Raw genomic sequence first — 15,669 nt, forward strand, 5'->3', positions numbered from 1 at the left:
GGACTGAACCCAGGTCTCCTGCATTGCAGGTGGATTCATTACCATCTGAACCACCAGGAACGTGTGAATACTTAATACTAAATGTAGAGACTACTAGCCAATCCACCTCCCCACCCATGTCACTGTTCCCAGAATATTTACATTTCAAGCAGGAATTTGGAAGATGCTTCCCTGAGAAATGAATCAGTGGAAGAGAAAAAAGGCTTGCTTCCTCTAGCAAGCCTTAAGTCTGATTCTAGAAAGTCCCAGAGGCTGAATAAAAGGAATGTTGAATTGTTGGAAGGTTCCACAGGCTCAGTGTAATAATGTAACACAGCTTATATGACTGTGTTGATGGTCCTTCCTATGTTTAAAACACTAAAGCCTGACTTTTCTGCCCTGGAATGAGTGTATCACTGTGGTAGTGACAGAAATACATAAAGAACCAGTGTAAAACCTGCTTTGTGTCTCCCCTTTTAGCTGGAAGAAGTACTAAACATGTGCCAAGGGACTTGTGTCAAGGCTCAGAAGTGGTTATATCAAGTTTTAAAGAAGTAATCTCTCCAGTCCCAGGTACAGTATTATCTAGGAATTTATCAAGATTCTTTTAGCCTCTATCAGAACAGCCTAAGACTTCCTTGGTGGCTCAGATGGTAAAGACTCTGCCTGTAATGCAGGAGACCAGAGTTTGATCCCTGGGTTGGGAAGATCCCCTGGAGAAGGGAATGGCAACCCACTCCAGTATTCTTGCCTGGAGACTCCCCATGGACAGAGGAGCCTGGCAGGATACAGTCTGTAAGGTCGCAAAGAGTTGGACACAACTGAGCGACTAAGGACACACACACAACTGCCAAAGTCTGTCTAATTATTTGGGTCTCTTAACTGTGGCTGAACTCCCAAGAAGTTGAGTCTCTTTTGGCAGTGCCATCCAAAAGTGTCTGTCAGTCTCATCACACATCATACTTACATTTTCTTTCCATCATGCCACCATCATAATTCTTAACTACCTCCCTATTTTCCACCTCATTACAAAAACAAACAAACAAAAAACTCCTATCCATTTTCTAACATGTTTTATAATCTATCACTTTCTTCATGTTCATCTTCTTCCTTTATTATACAGTTTTCTGAGAGCCCCCAAATGGATCTGTCTCATTTCTACGTCACAGCCTCCACCCTGTGGGTTTTATTTCTTATGTTATCTCACCCTATAATCCAATCCTCATATGGCAAAGTCTAATATAAACTTCACCTGTTCAGGTTTTCATTTTCTGCTTATTGCTAATCTCCACTGCTAATCCCTTTCTTCTGAAATCCTAACATGTTTACAGCCAGAAGCATACATTACACAATTATTGTAATTTTTAATGTGTCAGCTTTGTTTCTCCTTACAGAAAGAACTGGTTTTACTCCTGTGTTTAGCACAAGGGTAAAAACTTGTATCACACTGATAAGGTACCCAGATTCTGAAAGTGGACCAAATCCAACTCAAATTCATTCATGTGTCCTTGAGCAGTTTCCCTGACCTTTATGAATCCCAGGTTCTTTAACAATAAATTAGAGAATATAATAATCAATCAAACTGTTCTGAATATAAAAATGAGAAAACATATATATTCATCATAGTGCAGAATGTAGTAAACATTCAATGTTTACTATTATGCCTTTTATTAATAATAAAATCATAGTTAAAGAAACGGAGAAGGCAATGGCACTCCACTCCAGTACTCTTGCCTGGAAAATCCCATGGATGGAGGAGCCTGGTGGGCTGCAGTCCATGGGGTCGCTAAGAGTCGGACACAACTGAGCGACTTCACTTTCACTTTTCACTTTAATGCATTGGAGAAGGAAATGGCAACCCACTCCAGTGTTCTTGCCTGGAGAATCCCAGGGGCAGGAGAGCCTGGTGGGCTGCCGTCTATGGGGTCACACAGAGTTGGACACGACTGAAGTGACTTAGCAGCAGCAGCAGTTAAAGAAAATGAGAAAACAGCATTTAGTGGTATTTTAGAAAATATAATTTATTATTTTCAAAATATACAGCTATTTAAAATCTATATGTGAGGCTGAGGGTGTACTCCTACCAAATGATTGACTACTTGCTGATAAATACTGTACTGGAAGCTATGGCATCCATTCTCAGAGGTCCCACTACAAACACGCTAAAAGCCCTGCAATGAAATAAGTGTGATGTGGGTGGAACTAAGGAATAACCTATATACAAAACTGCTAAACTTTACCCTCAGTAAAACACTGTAGTGTCTGAGAAAAACTCGTAAAGCTGAATTGGAAGTGTAAATAAGAACAAGGTTTCCTCCATTTTAAAACAATTGGAGGTTTCTCACAGTTTGTATGAACTGAAATTAAACTGAACGTAGATGCAGTTCAGGTGTAAGACATTGTCAGAATTTGAAACTCAGCTTTCCTACCCTACCATTACTACAACTTGAACACACAATATTCCTGTTCTATGGCAGTCTTTGGCAGCGACACCTATCGATTCTGAGAATGTTGGATGGTTTAGCTGTGGCAAAACATGAAATGGGTCTACTTCCCAATGAGTTACCACCCTGTGGAGCTGTGAATCTCCTTCTAACACCTTAGGTACCGAATATGACACCCTCCAAGCCTCTGAGCATCCTCTCCACAGTCATATTTTAGCGTCCTTTTCCAACTCGATTCAAAATATGTCAACAGTAAGACATTATGCCTCTGAGAGGGAAACAGATGTAGAGCAGGAAGAACTGCACTATAGTCTGTATCTTGATCAACTGTTGGTGACATATCCTTACCTTTCCACCTCTTGTTCTAGTTTCCAACCTTATTTCCCTTCTGTCCTAGCCTGGGCCAGTCAGTAATTTCAATATATTCTTTATAGTAGTTTCACTTCTCTCAGTCCCTGGAATTCTACTGAAAATTCTTTTACATCCTAGGACTGTAGGTAAATCTAATTCACTAGTTCTCTCAAAACAGGTGGAGAGAATCTATTCCTTCTACTAATAAATGTATTAGGTTTTGAATTGTGTGACAGATCATAAGTAAATGACTTACTGAATATCTTTCAGATTGACTACTTTTTAAATTCCCAGATTTTGTTCTGTTTTTCTACGCAAACTTTCACTCCACTTTTATCTTTTGAAGGCTCCACATATTCCACATCACTCAGCAAATAGAAGTCATCAGGATTTACTTACTCATATTCCCTCCACTTATTCATACATCTCTTTCCTCTTTTAGAAAGAGATATTTCCTCCTCTTGCCCAGGATTCCTAGAAAAAGGATTCTTACATGCCTCTGTTAAATGATAAATTTTCTTTTATCTCTTTATACTTATACTAGTATTATATTTTTTAAAGTAAGCTTGCCACATTTACATATTAGAAATAATGATATACCTAGCATATTTTACAAAATGATTGTATTTTTATATTCATACCACATTTTCCTCATTTTCTAAATTCTAGCTCTTCACATTAATTTAATCTACTAATATGAAAATTTTATTTTAGAGATCCCTTAGAAGTTTTAAAAGGCACTATATGTATTCTTCATGTAGCAAAGCATACTATTAACATTCTAAATTCTCCCTGAGTACAAAGAGAGACCATTTTAAATTTCATCTCAAACACTTACATGTTCCCTGTGTAATGCTGCTATTTCAAATAGTTTATTTTATTGTATTGTTCTGCCAAAGCTTATTTGAATATACCAACATGTTTTCTGATGTCTTTGCTCACCATTGCTTCTTGTATCTAAATTCTTTTCTAATGGTAGCATTTTTTGGATATGCAACTTGAAATTCATCAGTTTAATAGGTTATAGATGACATCACTATCCCTTAAAGAGCTTTATTTGACCCAAGACTCCAAGGAAAATCATTTTCTCTGATGCTCCCTCAAGCTGCTGCATGGAAATATTCCTAGTTTCCCTTTTAGAGTTAGAGCTCTAGGCTTTTCCAAGTATCTCATCTGTAGCTCCTCTGTCTGTCTCCTCTTAATGCCAAACAGGCATTAGAGTTACAATCTGAGAGAACAAGATGGCGGAAGAGTAGGTGGAAGTGGAGTTCATCTCTCTCCATGGATACATCAGGAATACACCTTCAGACAAATAAGCGCATGCAGAACGCTAGCTGAGAGTGGACAGGAGTACCTGATGAGTGGAAAAGAATATATAGACTCATGCAAAAGTCGCCAGGATGAAGGAACTAGAGGGAAAAACCAGGAGTGTTAGTAGGACTGGACCTGCCCTTGGAGGGTGGGGAAACTGAAGCAGGGGTCTGATCCCCACACCTGGACAGTTGTCTGAGTCAGAGGAGAAACATTTAAGGCTGAGAGTGAAACAGCTGATCTGTGACAGCCTAAATGGAATGAGAATCAGACAATCCTTGCTGCAGCTATACATACCCCAGACAGGGATGCAAGTCTCCTGGAAAACACAGTAGCTGGGAGCTAGAGTTTAGGGATTGTGGAACAATCCCAGGGCAAGGGCTGCTGTTGACTGTGGAGAGACGGATGGAGGGGATGTGAGGGAGAAAATTGTGGTAAGAAATGCTGTGGAGGAAAACTGGGCAGCCATGGAAGTAAGGCGATACTGCTGAGTCACATGTAGGGGGTGGGGCCATCACCATAGCCTCTCGTCCCCGACTTGCCAGCATTAGCAGCTGAAAAATAGAGAGGCTGGTCCATCAAACGCCTGATGCACTGAACTACAGAGTAGGACCCCACCCAGGGTACCCCTTTAAGTGCTTGATCCACCAATCTACAGAGTAGGACTCCATCCAAGAGTAGGACCCAAGGCCCTACTCCATCTACCGAGTAGGGCCCCTCTATGTGCCTGACACACGGAACAACAGAGAAGGACCCCAGGCAAGGGAGCCCTCTAAGTGCCTGAATGGGTGGAGCTATGGAGAAAGACTGGACAAACTGGCCTTCTACTTGCCAGTTACAAGAGGCTTGACAAAAGCCTCTGATCAGGCCATAACTCCTGTGGCAGAGGCAGTGCATGTCCCTGCACGCTTGTCGACACCAGGGTCCCTGCAAGTTAAGCCGCTGCACCACCTTCATACTCAATCTCACTGGGTCAGAACTGCCACAGGGAAAAAATAAAAGTCTTGAGTCTGTGCACACAGGGTCACTTAGGTAGTGTTCAACACCTTGTGACCCTGTAGCCTGTGACCTACCAGGCCTCTCTATCAAGGAGGGGAGTTCTCTAGGCAAGAATACTGGAATGTATTGGCCAATACCAGTTGCCATACCCTTCTAGAGCACTATATATCCTGCTAGCAATGGCACCCCACTCCAGTACTCTTGCCTGGAAAATCCCATGGATGGAGGAGCCTGGTGGGCTGCAGTCCATGGGGTCGCTAGGAGTCGGACACGACTGAGCGACTTCACTTTCACTTTTCACTTTCATGCATTGGAGAAGGAAATGGCAACCCACTCCAGTGTTCTTGCCTGGAGAATCCCAGGGACGGGGAAGCCTGGTGGGCTGCCGTCTATGGGGTCGCACAGAGTCGGACACCACTGAAGTGACTTAGCAGTAGCAGCATCCTAGCTGTCAACTCCTGTGAGTACCTGGTGCTGCCAGAACCCCCACAACCTAAGCAGCTGCACCACCTCTACACCTGGCCCTCACAGGGGCAAACCCAAGTCCTCCAGGCCAGCCTCAGGAGCAAACCCCAGTGGGTGACCCACATGTAGAGGTGGAAATAAAATCACAATTGAAACCCAGGGGCAGGGTGACTAAGGAAGAAGACCCAAAACCTCCCCACTAGCTGTACAAGATGCAGATTAAATCCACTCAATCAACTAGGCAGACTCTGTGTCTATGGAATATATAAAAGGTCACTGAGAGCTCTCACAAAAGAAAACGCACTCGTTCTGAGAGCTTTGGACACTGGAGGTAAGAACACAGAGGAGTAGGACCAGATTAGAATATGAGCTGCCCCCACAGCAGGTCCAAAAATCAGCACAGTGTTGGAGGGCAACCTAGGGACGTGAGGTAGACTGTGACTCCCAGTGAGGGAGAGGGACTCTGACAACAGTGACTCAAGAAAAACATTTGTTATTCTTATGTTTTGACTTGTTCTGTAGATTCTTTTGGATTTTTTTCTTTTCCCCTCTCTGTTGTAGCTCTCCTTTTATTGTCACTATGAAATCTGATTAAGCTTTTGAGCTTTTTTCTTTTTTTCTCAGTCACATTTTTTATTGTTTTTATAACCTCTACCTCTATGTTGGGCTTTTGCAGTTCTGGAGAGTTTTCCTTTTTCTATTTTCTTTTCTGTTTTTTAATTTTAATTTAAAAATTTTTAAACCTATTATTATTTTTTCCACATTTATTCCTTTGTTTGCTTTTCCTACTGTTCTTTTCCTCTTGCATTTAATCTTTAATATATATAAATCTTCTTAATCTATCTCTATTTAACTTTGCATTACTATTCATTCTTTCCTTTCCTCTCAACGTATTTATTAGTTTTATTTTCATTGCTTGATTACCCAATTGTCACCTTGCTTTAGTTTTGTTTTCCATGTTTGTGCTTTTAGTTAGTTTTGTTCTGGTAGATATAATTTTTGGTTTCCTTTTTTCACCAGGTGGATCTATTGTACTTTATTTTGTTGGACTGTTTTGATTTTGCTTATGGGTGTATAAATATATGTGTATATTCAATCACATTTTTTATTGTTGTTATAAACCTCTGCATATCCATTGGGCTTTTGCACCTCTGTGGAGTTTTCCTTTTTTGTTTTTTTATTTTATTTTATTTATTTTTCTTTCTTCTTCTGTTTGTTTCTCTCATTTTATAATTTTAAGTTTTAATTTTTTTAAACCTATTATATTTTTTTCTACATTTATTCCTTTGTTTTCCTGTCTACTGTTTTTTTCCCCTTGCAATTAATCTTTAATGTATATAAAGCTTCTTATCTACCTCTATTTAACTTTGCATTCCTATTCTTTTTTTCTTTCCTTTCTTCTCAACGTATTTGTTGGTTTTGTTTCCATTACTTTATTCCCCACTTGGCACCTTTCTTTAGTTTTGTTTTCCAGTTTGTGCTTTAGTTAGTTTTGTTCTTCAGTTCAGTTCAGTCGCTCAGTCATGTCTGACTCTTTGTAACCCCATGAATCACAGCATGCCAGGCCTCCCATCACCAACTCCCAGAGTTTACCCAAACTCATGTTCATCGAGTCAGTGATGCCATCCAGCCATCTCATCCTCTGTCATCCCCTTCTCCTCCTGCCCCCAATCCCTCCCATCATCAGGGTCTTTTTCAATGAATCAACTCTTTGCATGAGGTGGCCAAAGTATTGGAGTTTCAGCCTCAGCATCAGTCCTTCCAATGAACACCCAGGACTGAAGTTTTGTTCTTAACTGCTAAACATAATTTTTTATTTTCTTTGTTTGCTGGGTCAATCTATTGTACTTTGTTTTTGTTGGATTGTTTTGACTTTGCTAATGAGTGTATATGTATATGTGTATATTCCATTATTTTAATTATTAATTGCCTGATTTTGTAACTGCCATTTGTCTGGGCTTCATCTTAGGTTTCTCATTTTTGGATACTTGTTTTAATCTCACTTAATGCCATAACAAACCACTTGTTAACGCTTCATTCTTCACCAGAGATCAAGCCTTGAGCCTTTGGAGTGTGAGCACTGACTCCAAGACCCTAGACTACAAGAGAATTAACCCTAGGGAATATCCAATAGTGAGAACTCACACAAAGTAAACCACTTTAATACAAGACCCAGCATCACCTAACCACCAGTAGCACCCTGTGCGGGACACTTCATCTAAACAACAAATAAAACAAAAATACAAACTCGATAATCTCAGACAGCATTACCACCTCACTCAGCCTTGCCCATCAGAGGAAAAACAAACAAACAAAGAAACAAAAACTGAGCACAAATTTCACCCTATACAAAGCTTACACAAACCACTGGACCAACCTTAGGAGGGCAGAAACCAAAAGGAAGAAAAAAAAGTCAAACTTGAAGCCCAGGAAAAGGAGACCTCAAATACAATAAGTTAAAAAAAAAAAGAAAAAGAAAAAGAAAAGGCAGAGAAAACTACAAAAATGAAGGAACAAACTAGAAACACAGAAGTCCAAATAATGAAGAGGAAACAGCTAACCTACCTGAAAAAGAATTAAGAATAATGATAATAAAGATGATCAAAAACCTTGAAAACAAAATAGAGAAAATGCAAGAATCAATTAACAAAAACCTAGAAGAATTAAAGAATAAACATACAGACACAAATAACACAATTACTGAAATTAAAAATACTCTAGAAGGAATTAATAGCAGAATATCTGAAGCAGAAGAATGAATCCATGAGCTGAAAGATAAAATGGTAGAAATAACTTCTGAAGAGCAGAATAAAGTAAAAAGGATGAAAAGAACTGAGAATAGTCTCAGAAACCTCTGGGACAATACCAAATGTACCAACATTCAAATTATAGGGGTCTCAGATGAAGAAAAGAAAAAGAAAAGGTATGAGAAAATTTTTGAAGCGATTATAGTTGAAATTTTCTCCAACATGGAAAAGGAAATAGTTAATCAAATTCAAGAGGCACAAAGAGTCCCATACAGGATAAACCCAAGGAGAAACATGCCAAGACACATACTAATCAAACTAACAAAGACTAAACACAAAGAAAGAATATTAAAAGCAGCAAGGGAGAAGCAACAAACAATATAGAAGGGAAACCCCATATGCCTAACAGCTAATCTTTCAGCAGAAACTCTGCAGGCCGGAAAGAAATGACAGGATATATTTAAAGCACTGAAAGGGAAAAATCTACATCTAAGATTACTGTACTTGGCAAGATCTCATTCAAAATTGATGGAGAAATAAAAAGCTTTACAGACAAGCAAACGTTAAGAGAATTCAGTACCACCAAACCAGCTTTACAATGAATGCTAAAGGGACTTATATAGTCAAGAAATACAACAGAAGAAAAAAGAACTACAAAACCAATCCCAAACAATTAAGAAAATGGCAATAGGAACATATATGTAATTACTTTAATGTATGGAGCCAAGAACACACAGGAGTAGGACCAGATTAGAATATGAGCTGCCCCACAGCCAGTCCACAGATCAGCACAGTATTGGAGGGCATTCTAGGTGAGGTTGACTGTGACTCCCAGCAAGGGAAAGGACTCTCAGAGCAGTGACTTGTGGACATGGGGAGAGGGGAGGGGAGGAGTGGGTGAGATGTATGGAAAGAATAACATGGAAACTTAAATTGTAAATAAGTAAGTGAAAATCTCTCAGCCGTGTCCGACTCTTTGTGACCCCATGGAGTATACAGTCCATGGCATTCTCCAGGCCAGAATACTGGAGTGGGTAGCCTTTCCCTTCTCCAGGGGACCTTCCCAACCCAGAGATTGAACCTAGGTTTCCCGAATTGCAAGCGGATTCTTTACCAGCTGAGCCACAAGGGAAGCCCAAAAGTTACATGACCATATGTAAAATAGATATCCAACAGGAATTTGCTGTATGGCTCAGGAAACTCAAACAGGGGTTCTGTATCAACCTAGAGGGGTGGGATGGGAAGGGAGATGGGAGGGAAGTTCACAAGGGAGGGGATATATGTATACCTATGGCTGATTCATGTTGAGGTTTGACAAAAAACAACAAAATTGTGTAAAGCAATCATCCTTCAATAAAAAAATAAATTAAAAAAAATGAACTGAAAGATAAAGATACAAGATACAATGAAAATCACAGAAATTAATATATGTTGGTAAACTAATTATGTAGAGTTAAAACAAATAATTGTACTATTGTGTTCTGAAAATTGCTGATATTAAAATTTTAAACAAAATTTTAAAAAGTTAAAATCTTTGTGTTCAACACATATGATCTATGTATAGCTTAAGGAATAAACAAAATGAGTGGTGTCAAGAGCTTAAATTTATGTTACTCCATTATTTTTTTGTTTGGGTAATATTGATTCCTGCTTTCTTCTGAGTTCAACTTGTGTTTATTTCTTTTAAATTAATTGATTTAAATGGTTAGATATCCTGCATATGGATATACAATACATATATATATATATTTTCACTGTGGCATATACAATTATATATGTATTCTATTTAGACTGTTATAAGTTCTGGGTATAAAACAATAAACAAGTCAGATTTCTTATTTCTGTTAGGGATATTGAAGCAGCACACATATAAACAAATCAACTAAGTAATCCAATAAGCACTAATTATAAACTGGAAAGTAACAGAGTCTTGTGATATAGATAAACAGGTTATAAGAAGTCTTTACAATAGATGGCCAAGAACTTCTCTGATGGATATCCTAAGACTAGAAGAAACAGCCATGGAAACTCATGCAGGTTAACCCTTATATCTGTTTTTATTTTTTTCCTTTGTCTCAGTGTTTATGTTCTACCTTCTTTGCTACATCTTTGGCTATAGCTATTCATCTTTTACAATTTCATTCTATCTCTAACCAATTCCCCATTCCCTTCAATCTAGAATATACTCTAGTTATTTAGAAATCTCTAGATCATGTGCTGATCAGCTGCCTTCTTAATTTACTACTTTGATTATCTTTCTTTTATTATCTACTCTTTTCTCATCTACCTTGTAATGAATTAAGAAGGGTTTTTTTCTCTGTCACCACTTATTGAAGCCACTTAAACGAAAGTAACCATAAATTTAGAATTGCCAAAACTGTACTATCTTTTCAATCTTCACTTTAATTAAGACTCCTTCATGCAAAATAATTAATTGATCATTCACTGAAACTTAACTATGATTCAAGAATCCTTCTTTGCATATAACAAAAATTCTTATTATGCCTTGCGTGCTTTGTCTTTATGGGATTCTATTTCTTCTTCTCACTTCTTAAAAGCTTTTTTTAATGTCTTGACTTTGTCCTTGTTGCTTTTATTCTAATTTTAGATTCTGCCTGTATATATACTCTTTATACTAGAGAACTCTCATTGACACATTTATCAAGCTGATATAAAATAGTTTTTAGTTCAGGTTTCTTTCCATGATGTATTGTTTCCCATGTAAAATGTATGAACACTCTTAAATGCAGCTCAATAACAAAAGAAAAAAAAATGAATCAAAGACTGGGCATAAAACTTAAATAGAAATTTCTCCAAAGAAGATGTACAGATGGCCAAGAGACACATAAACAGATACTCAACATCAGTAATTAGAGAAATGTAAATCAAAACTATGATGAGGTACCATCTCACACTTGTCAGAATAGCCTTTATCCAAAAATCTACAAGCAATAAATGCCAGAGAGAAAAGAATCTTCCTATACTGTTGGTGGGAATGTAAATTGGTATAACCACTATAGAGAATAATATGGAGGTTCCTTAAAAAATTAAAACTAGAACTACCAAATGACCCAGCAACCCAACTCCTAGGCATATATCACAGAAAACCATAATTCAAAAGGGTGCATGCACCCTGATGTTCATTGCAGCATTATTTACAATAACCAGGACATGGAAGCCACCTAAATGTCCATCGACAGGAATGGATAAAGATGTGGTACATAATACAATGGACTATTACTCAGCCATGAAAGGGAATGAAATACTGCCATTTGCAGAGACATGGGTGGACCCAGAAGTCATCTTACTGAGTGAATTAAGCCTGAAAGAGAAAAACAAATATCATATAATATCACTTATATGTGGCATCTAGAAAAATGGTAGAGATGAACTATTTGCAAAGCAGAAATAGATTCACAGATGTAGACAGGAAACTTATGGTTACTAAGGGAAGATGGGGGTAGGAATGAATTAGGAAACTGGGATTGACATATACACGCTGCTGCTGCTGCTGCTGCTAAGTAACTGCAGTTGTGTCCGACTGTGTGTGACCCCATAGACGGCAGCCCACCAGGCTCCCCCATCCCTGGGATTCTCCAGGAAAGAATACTGGAGTGGGTTGCCATTTCCTTCTCCAATGCATGAAAGTGAAAAGTGAAAATGAAATTGCTCAGTCGTGTCCAACTCTTAGCGACCCCATGGACTGTAGCGTACTAGGCTCCTCTGTCCATGGGATTTTCCAGGCAAGGGTACTGGAGTGGGTTGCCATTGCCTTCTCTGATATACACACTACTATGTATAAAACAGATAACTAATGAGAACCTACTATATAGCACAGAGAGCTCTACCCAATACTCTGTGATGAACTAAATGGTAAGGAAATCTAAAAAAGAGGGGAATATATGCGGAGGACCCTGGTGGGCCGCAGTCCATGGGGTAGCTAAGAGTCAGACACGACTGAGCGACTTCAGTTTCACTTTTCACTTTCATGCATTGGAGAAGGAAATGGCAACCCACTCCAGTATTCTTGCCTGGAGAATCCCAGGGACGGGGGAGCCTGGTGGGCTGCCATCTATGGGGTCACACAGAGTCGGACACGACTGAAGCAACTTAGCAGCAGCATGACTGATTCACTTTGTTGTAGACTAAATACTAACACAACATTGTAAAGCAAATATATTCCAATAAAAAGAAAACAAATAAATGTGTGAACTCTTTATGTCTAAATTCAAATTTAATTTTTACTAGAAATATGTTTCTTTCATGTGTATTTCCTATCTAGGTTAATTATATAAGCAGCATAATAACAAACATTTATTAATCTTCACTTTCAGAATAAAACAGAATAAGCATGAGTGATTTGTTTAGAAAAATGTAAATATTATATTAATTATCTTAATATAAGAAGTATAGTAGAAAAAAGTTGGGTTATAAATGAAATGTAGGACAGAAGCAATAAAAGGCAGAAGAAAGGATGAGTGTGTATTTCTTCATCATACAGAGTTAGAAGTTGAGATATAACCAATATACATATAACAATATATGTTTTATAGATAAGAAATGTTATTAAGGTGTATAAATATAAACAACAAAATAATAAACTCATAAAAGTAGGAAAACATGGAAGAAAAAGTAATATAAATGCCATATATTCTCTTTTGCAGGAAAAGCCAATAAATCATATCTCATAAAGTATATTGCTTAGAGACATAGAGATAATCACAAGGAATGATATCAGATAAAGTTAAAAGTATTTACCCGCCTCTCCTTTGTGGAGGTAAGGATTGTTTTTCATAGTTTTTAAATTACTCAGTGGGTTTTAGTTTGATATTTCCCTATTTTACACACACACACACACACACAGATATGTAGAATATAGTACATGTCAGTTATAATATATTAGTATTTTTATATATGAGGAAAACATATGTGTGTATGTGTTAATGTTGTCTGAATCAAGTTTCCTAGGAATACTGTAGTATCTTTCAACATGTAAATTTAAGTTTGGTATTATATATGGAAAATGTTTTTGATTTAGACTTTAAATATTAGTTGTATTATTTCTTAATTCTTCAAAGAGAGTCTTGCCTCCATTTCAAGCTTTTCTTCCTCTGAGTATTTTATTTTTTCTTAAAAATCTTTATTTCATAGTCATTCTTTTGGTTAATCTCCTGCTTGTCTTCCCCTTATGGAATTTTTATTTGAATCTATTTTCCTTTGGGCACTAAAATTTTTCAACTTTTAGACATTTTTATCCCTTAATTTCCTCCCTAAGTCTTATTATTTTTTGCATTTCTCATTTCCCTTTTCTCTTTTAAAATTTATCTTAGTTTTTGATTTTATGAATCCGAGTTTTAAAATATGCATCTCCAACTCTTTAGTTTTTGAATTTCACTTTAGTTTGCAGTATTGTGTTGCAGTTTTATTTGGGTTTTGTATTTGTTTTCTAGATGTGAGGTTTCTATCAGCTAAATTGTTCTGATGCTGTTTTTTCAGCTTTATTAAAGCATAATTGACAAAAAATGCATTTATAGTGTACAATGTGATGGTTTGATATATCTATACTCTCTGTGAAATGATTACAACAATCAACTTAATTAGCACATCCATTATCTTATATGATTACTTTTTTTTTTTTTGCATGAGAACTCTCAAGATTTACTCTCAGCAAATTTCTGTATCAATATTTATGGTCAACATGCTATATATTAGATCTTCAGAAATCATTCATCTTATAACTGAAAGTTTGTAATCATTGACCAACATCTCTCCATTTCTCCCACTCCTCAAACCCTACCATTCCACTCTCTGACTTATTTTTTTTTTAAGATTCTACATATAAATTTATAAATTATAATAGTATTTATCTTTCACTGTGTGACTTATTTTACTTAACATAATGCCCCCCCAGGGTCATCCATGTGTCCCAAATGGCAGGGGTAGGGTTTCCTTTATTACAACTGAAAGAATTCATACATATCATTTATTTAAATGTTTGCTGCTGCTAAGTCGCTTCAGTCGTGTTCAACACTGTGCGACCCCATGGACTGCAGCCTACCAGGCTTCTCTGTCCATGGGATTCTCCAAGCAAGAACACTGGAGTGGGTTGCCATTTCCTTGTCCAATGCATGAAAGTGGAAAGTGAAAGTGAAGTCGCTCAGTTATGTCTGACTCTTAGCGACCCAATGGACTGCAGCCTACCAGGCTCCTCCCTCCATGGGATTTTCCGGTCAACAGTACTGGAATGGGGTGCCATTGCCTTCTCCAATTTAAATGTATAATATATACAAATTTATTTTTATATACCATGTTTTTTCTATCTATTCATTCATTGATGGACACTAAGATTGTTTCCATTTTTTGACTATTGTGAATAATGAATGCTACAGTGAACATGGGAACAACAGTATCTCCTAAAAAAATATTTCATTTCCTTTGCATATGTACCCAGAAGTATGCTCATTTTCTATGTCTCATTATGTAGCTTTTTTTGTCATTGATCTGAATCTTCTCCATTTTGGGCAGGGATCCTAGACAACAGCACTATCTTTAAATCATTACTGTGAAGTATATACTATCTTAGGACTTCACTGGTGGCTCAGAAGGTAATGAATCTACCTGCAATGCAGTAGACTTGGGTTTGATCCCAGGGTTGCAAAGATCCCCTGGAGGAGGGCATGGCAACCCATTCCAGTATTGTTGCTTGGAGAATAGCCATGGACAGAGGTGCCTGGCATGCTATAGTCCATGAGGTTGAAGAGTAGGACACAACTGAGTGATTAAGGACACATACTTTCCTTAGTGGGTAACATTAAGATGGTGGTGTGGGGAAGGGGAAAGGTTGACATATAATGTGATTCTCTTTCATTTCTCCAGGTTATTTCCTATTGATGTCTCTCTCTATATATATATAGATGGATATATATATATATACATATATGGCCATTACATTACATGTATGTATGTATATGTATTACATTCAGATCAGATCAGTCGCTCAGTCGTGTCCGACTCTTTGCGACCCCATGAATCGCAGCACGCCAGGCCTCCCTGTCCATCACCAACTCCCGGAGTTCACCCTGTATTACATTACATATATATATATGTAATGGACATATATATACACACACATATATATACGTAATGGATATATATATATATATGTATATATATATATATATTAGAAGAATTGTCCATTCTTCTACTAGGACACTTAAAATTTTTTAATATATGTAAGAATTCATCATATATAAATAACATCAAAATTTTGTTATTTTCTGTTACAGATGTTTATTCGATTCTTTATTTATATTTCAGCATGGTTTAGGACATTCTATTGGTACTTAGAGCCTTTAATGATATTCAATTTCATG

The 15,669-nt window shown here is 37.4% G+C and overlaps 1 protein-coding gene across 19 annotated transcripts in view; it reads right to left on the reverse strand.

The window, feature by feature from the left end:
* Positions 1-15,669, reverse strand: part of CTNNA3 (catenin alpha 3) — a 1,911,430-nt gene that overhangs the window by 147,076 nt on the left and 1,748,685 nt on the right. The window contains exon 16 of one of the 19 annotated variants that reach the window (XM_055590605.1): positions 9,758-11,618. The exons of the other annotated variants lie outside the window; for them this stretch is intronic. Coding sequence (XP_055446580.1) covers positions 11,534-11,618 — 85 coding nt within the window. The 3' untranslated portion in view covers positions 9,758-11,533. Of the gene's footprint in view, positions 1-9,757; positions 11,619-15,669 lie in introns of those variants that run through there. 19 annotated transcript variants of the gene reach the window in all.

This window comes from Bubalus kerabau, chromosome 1 (assembly GCF_029407905.1).
Source record: "Bubalus kerabau isolate K-KA32 ecotype Philippines breed swamp buffalo chromosome 1, PCC_UOA_SB_1v2, whole genome shotgun sequence".
NCBI classification, from domain to species: Eukaryota; Metazoa; Chordata; class Mammalia; order Artiodactyla; family Bovidae; genus Bubalus; species Bubalus kerabau.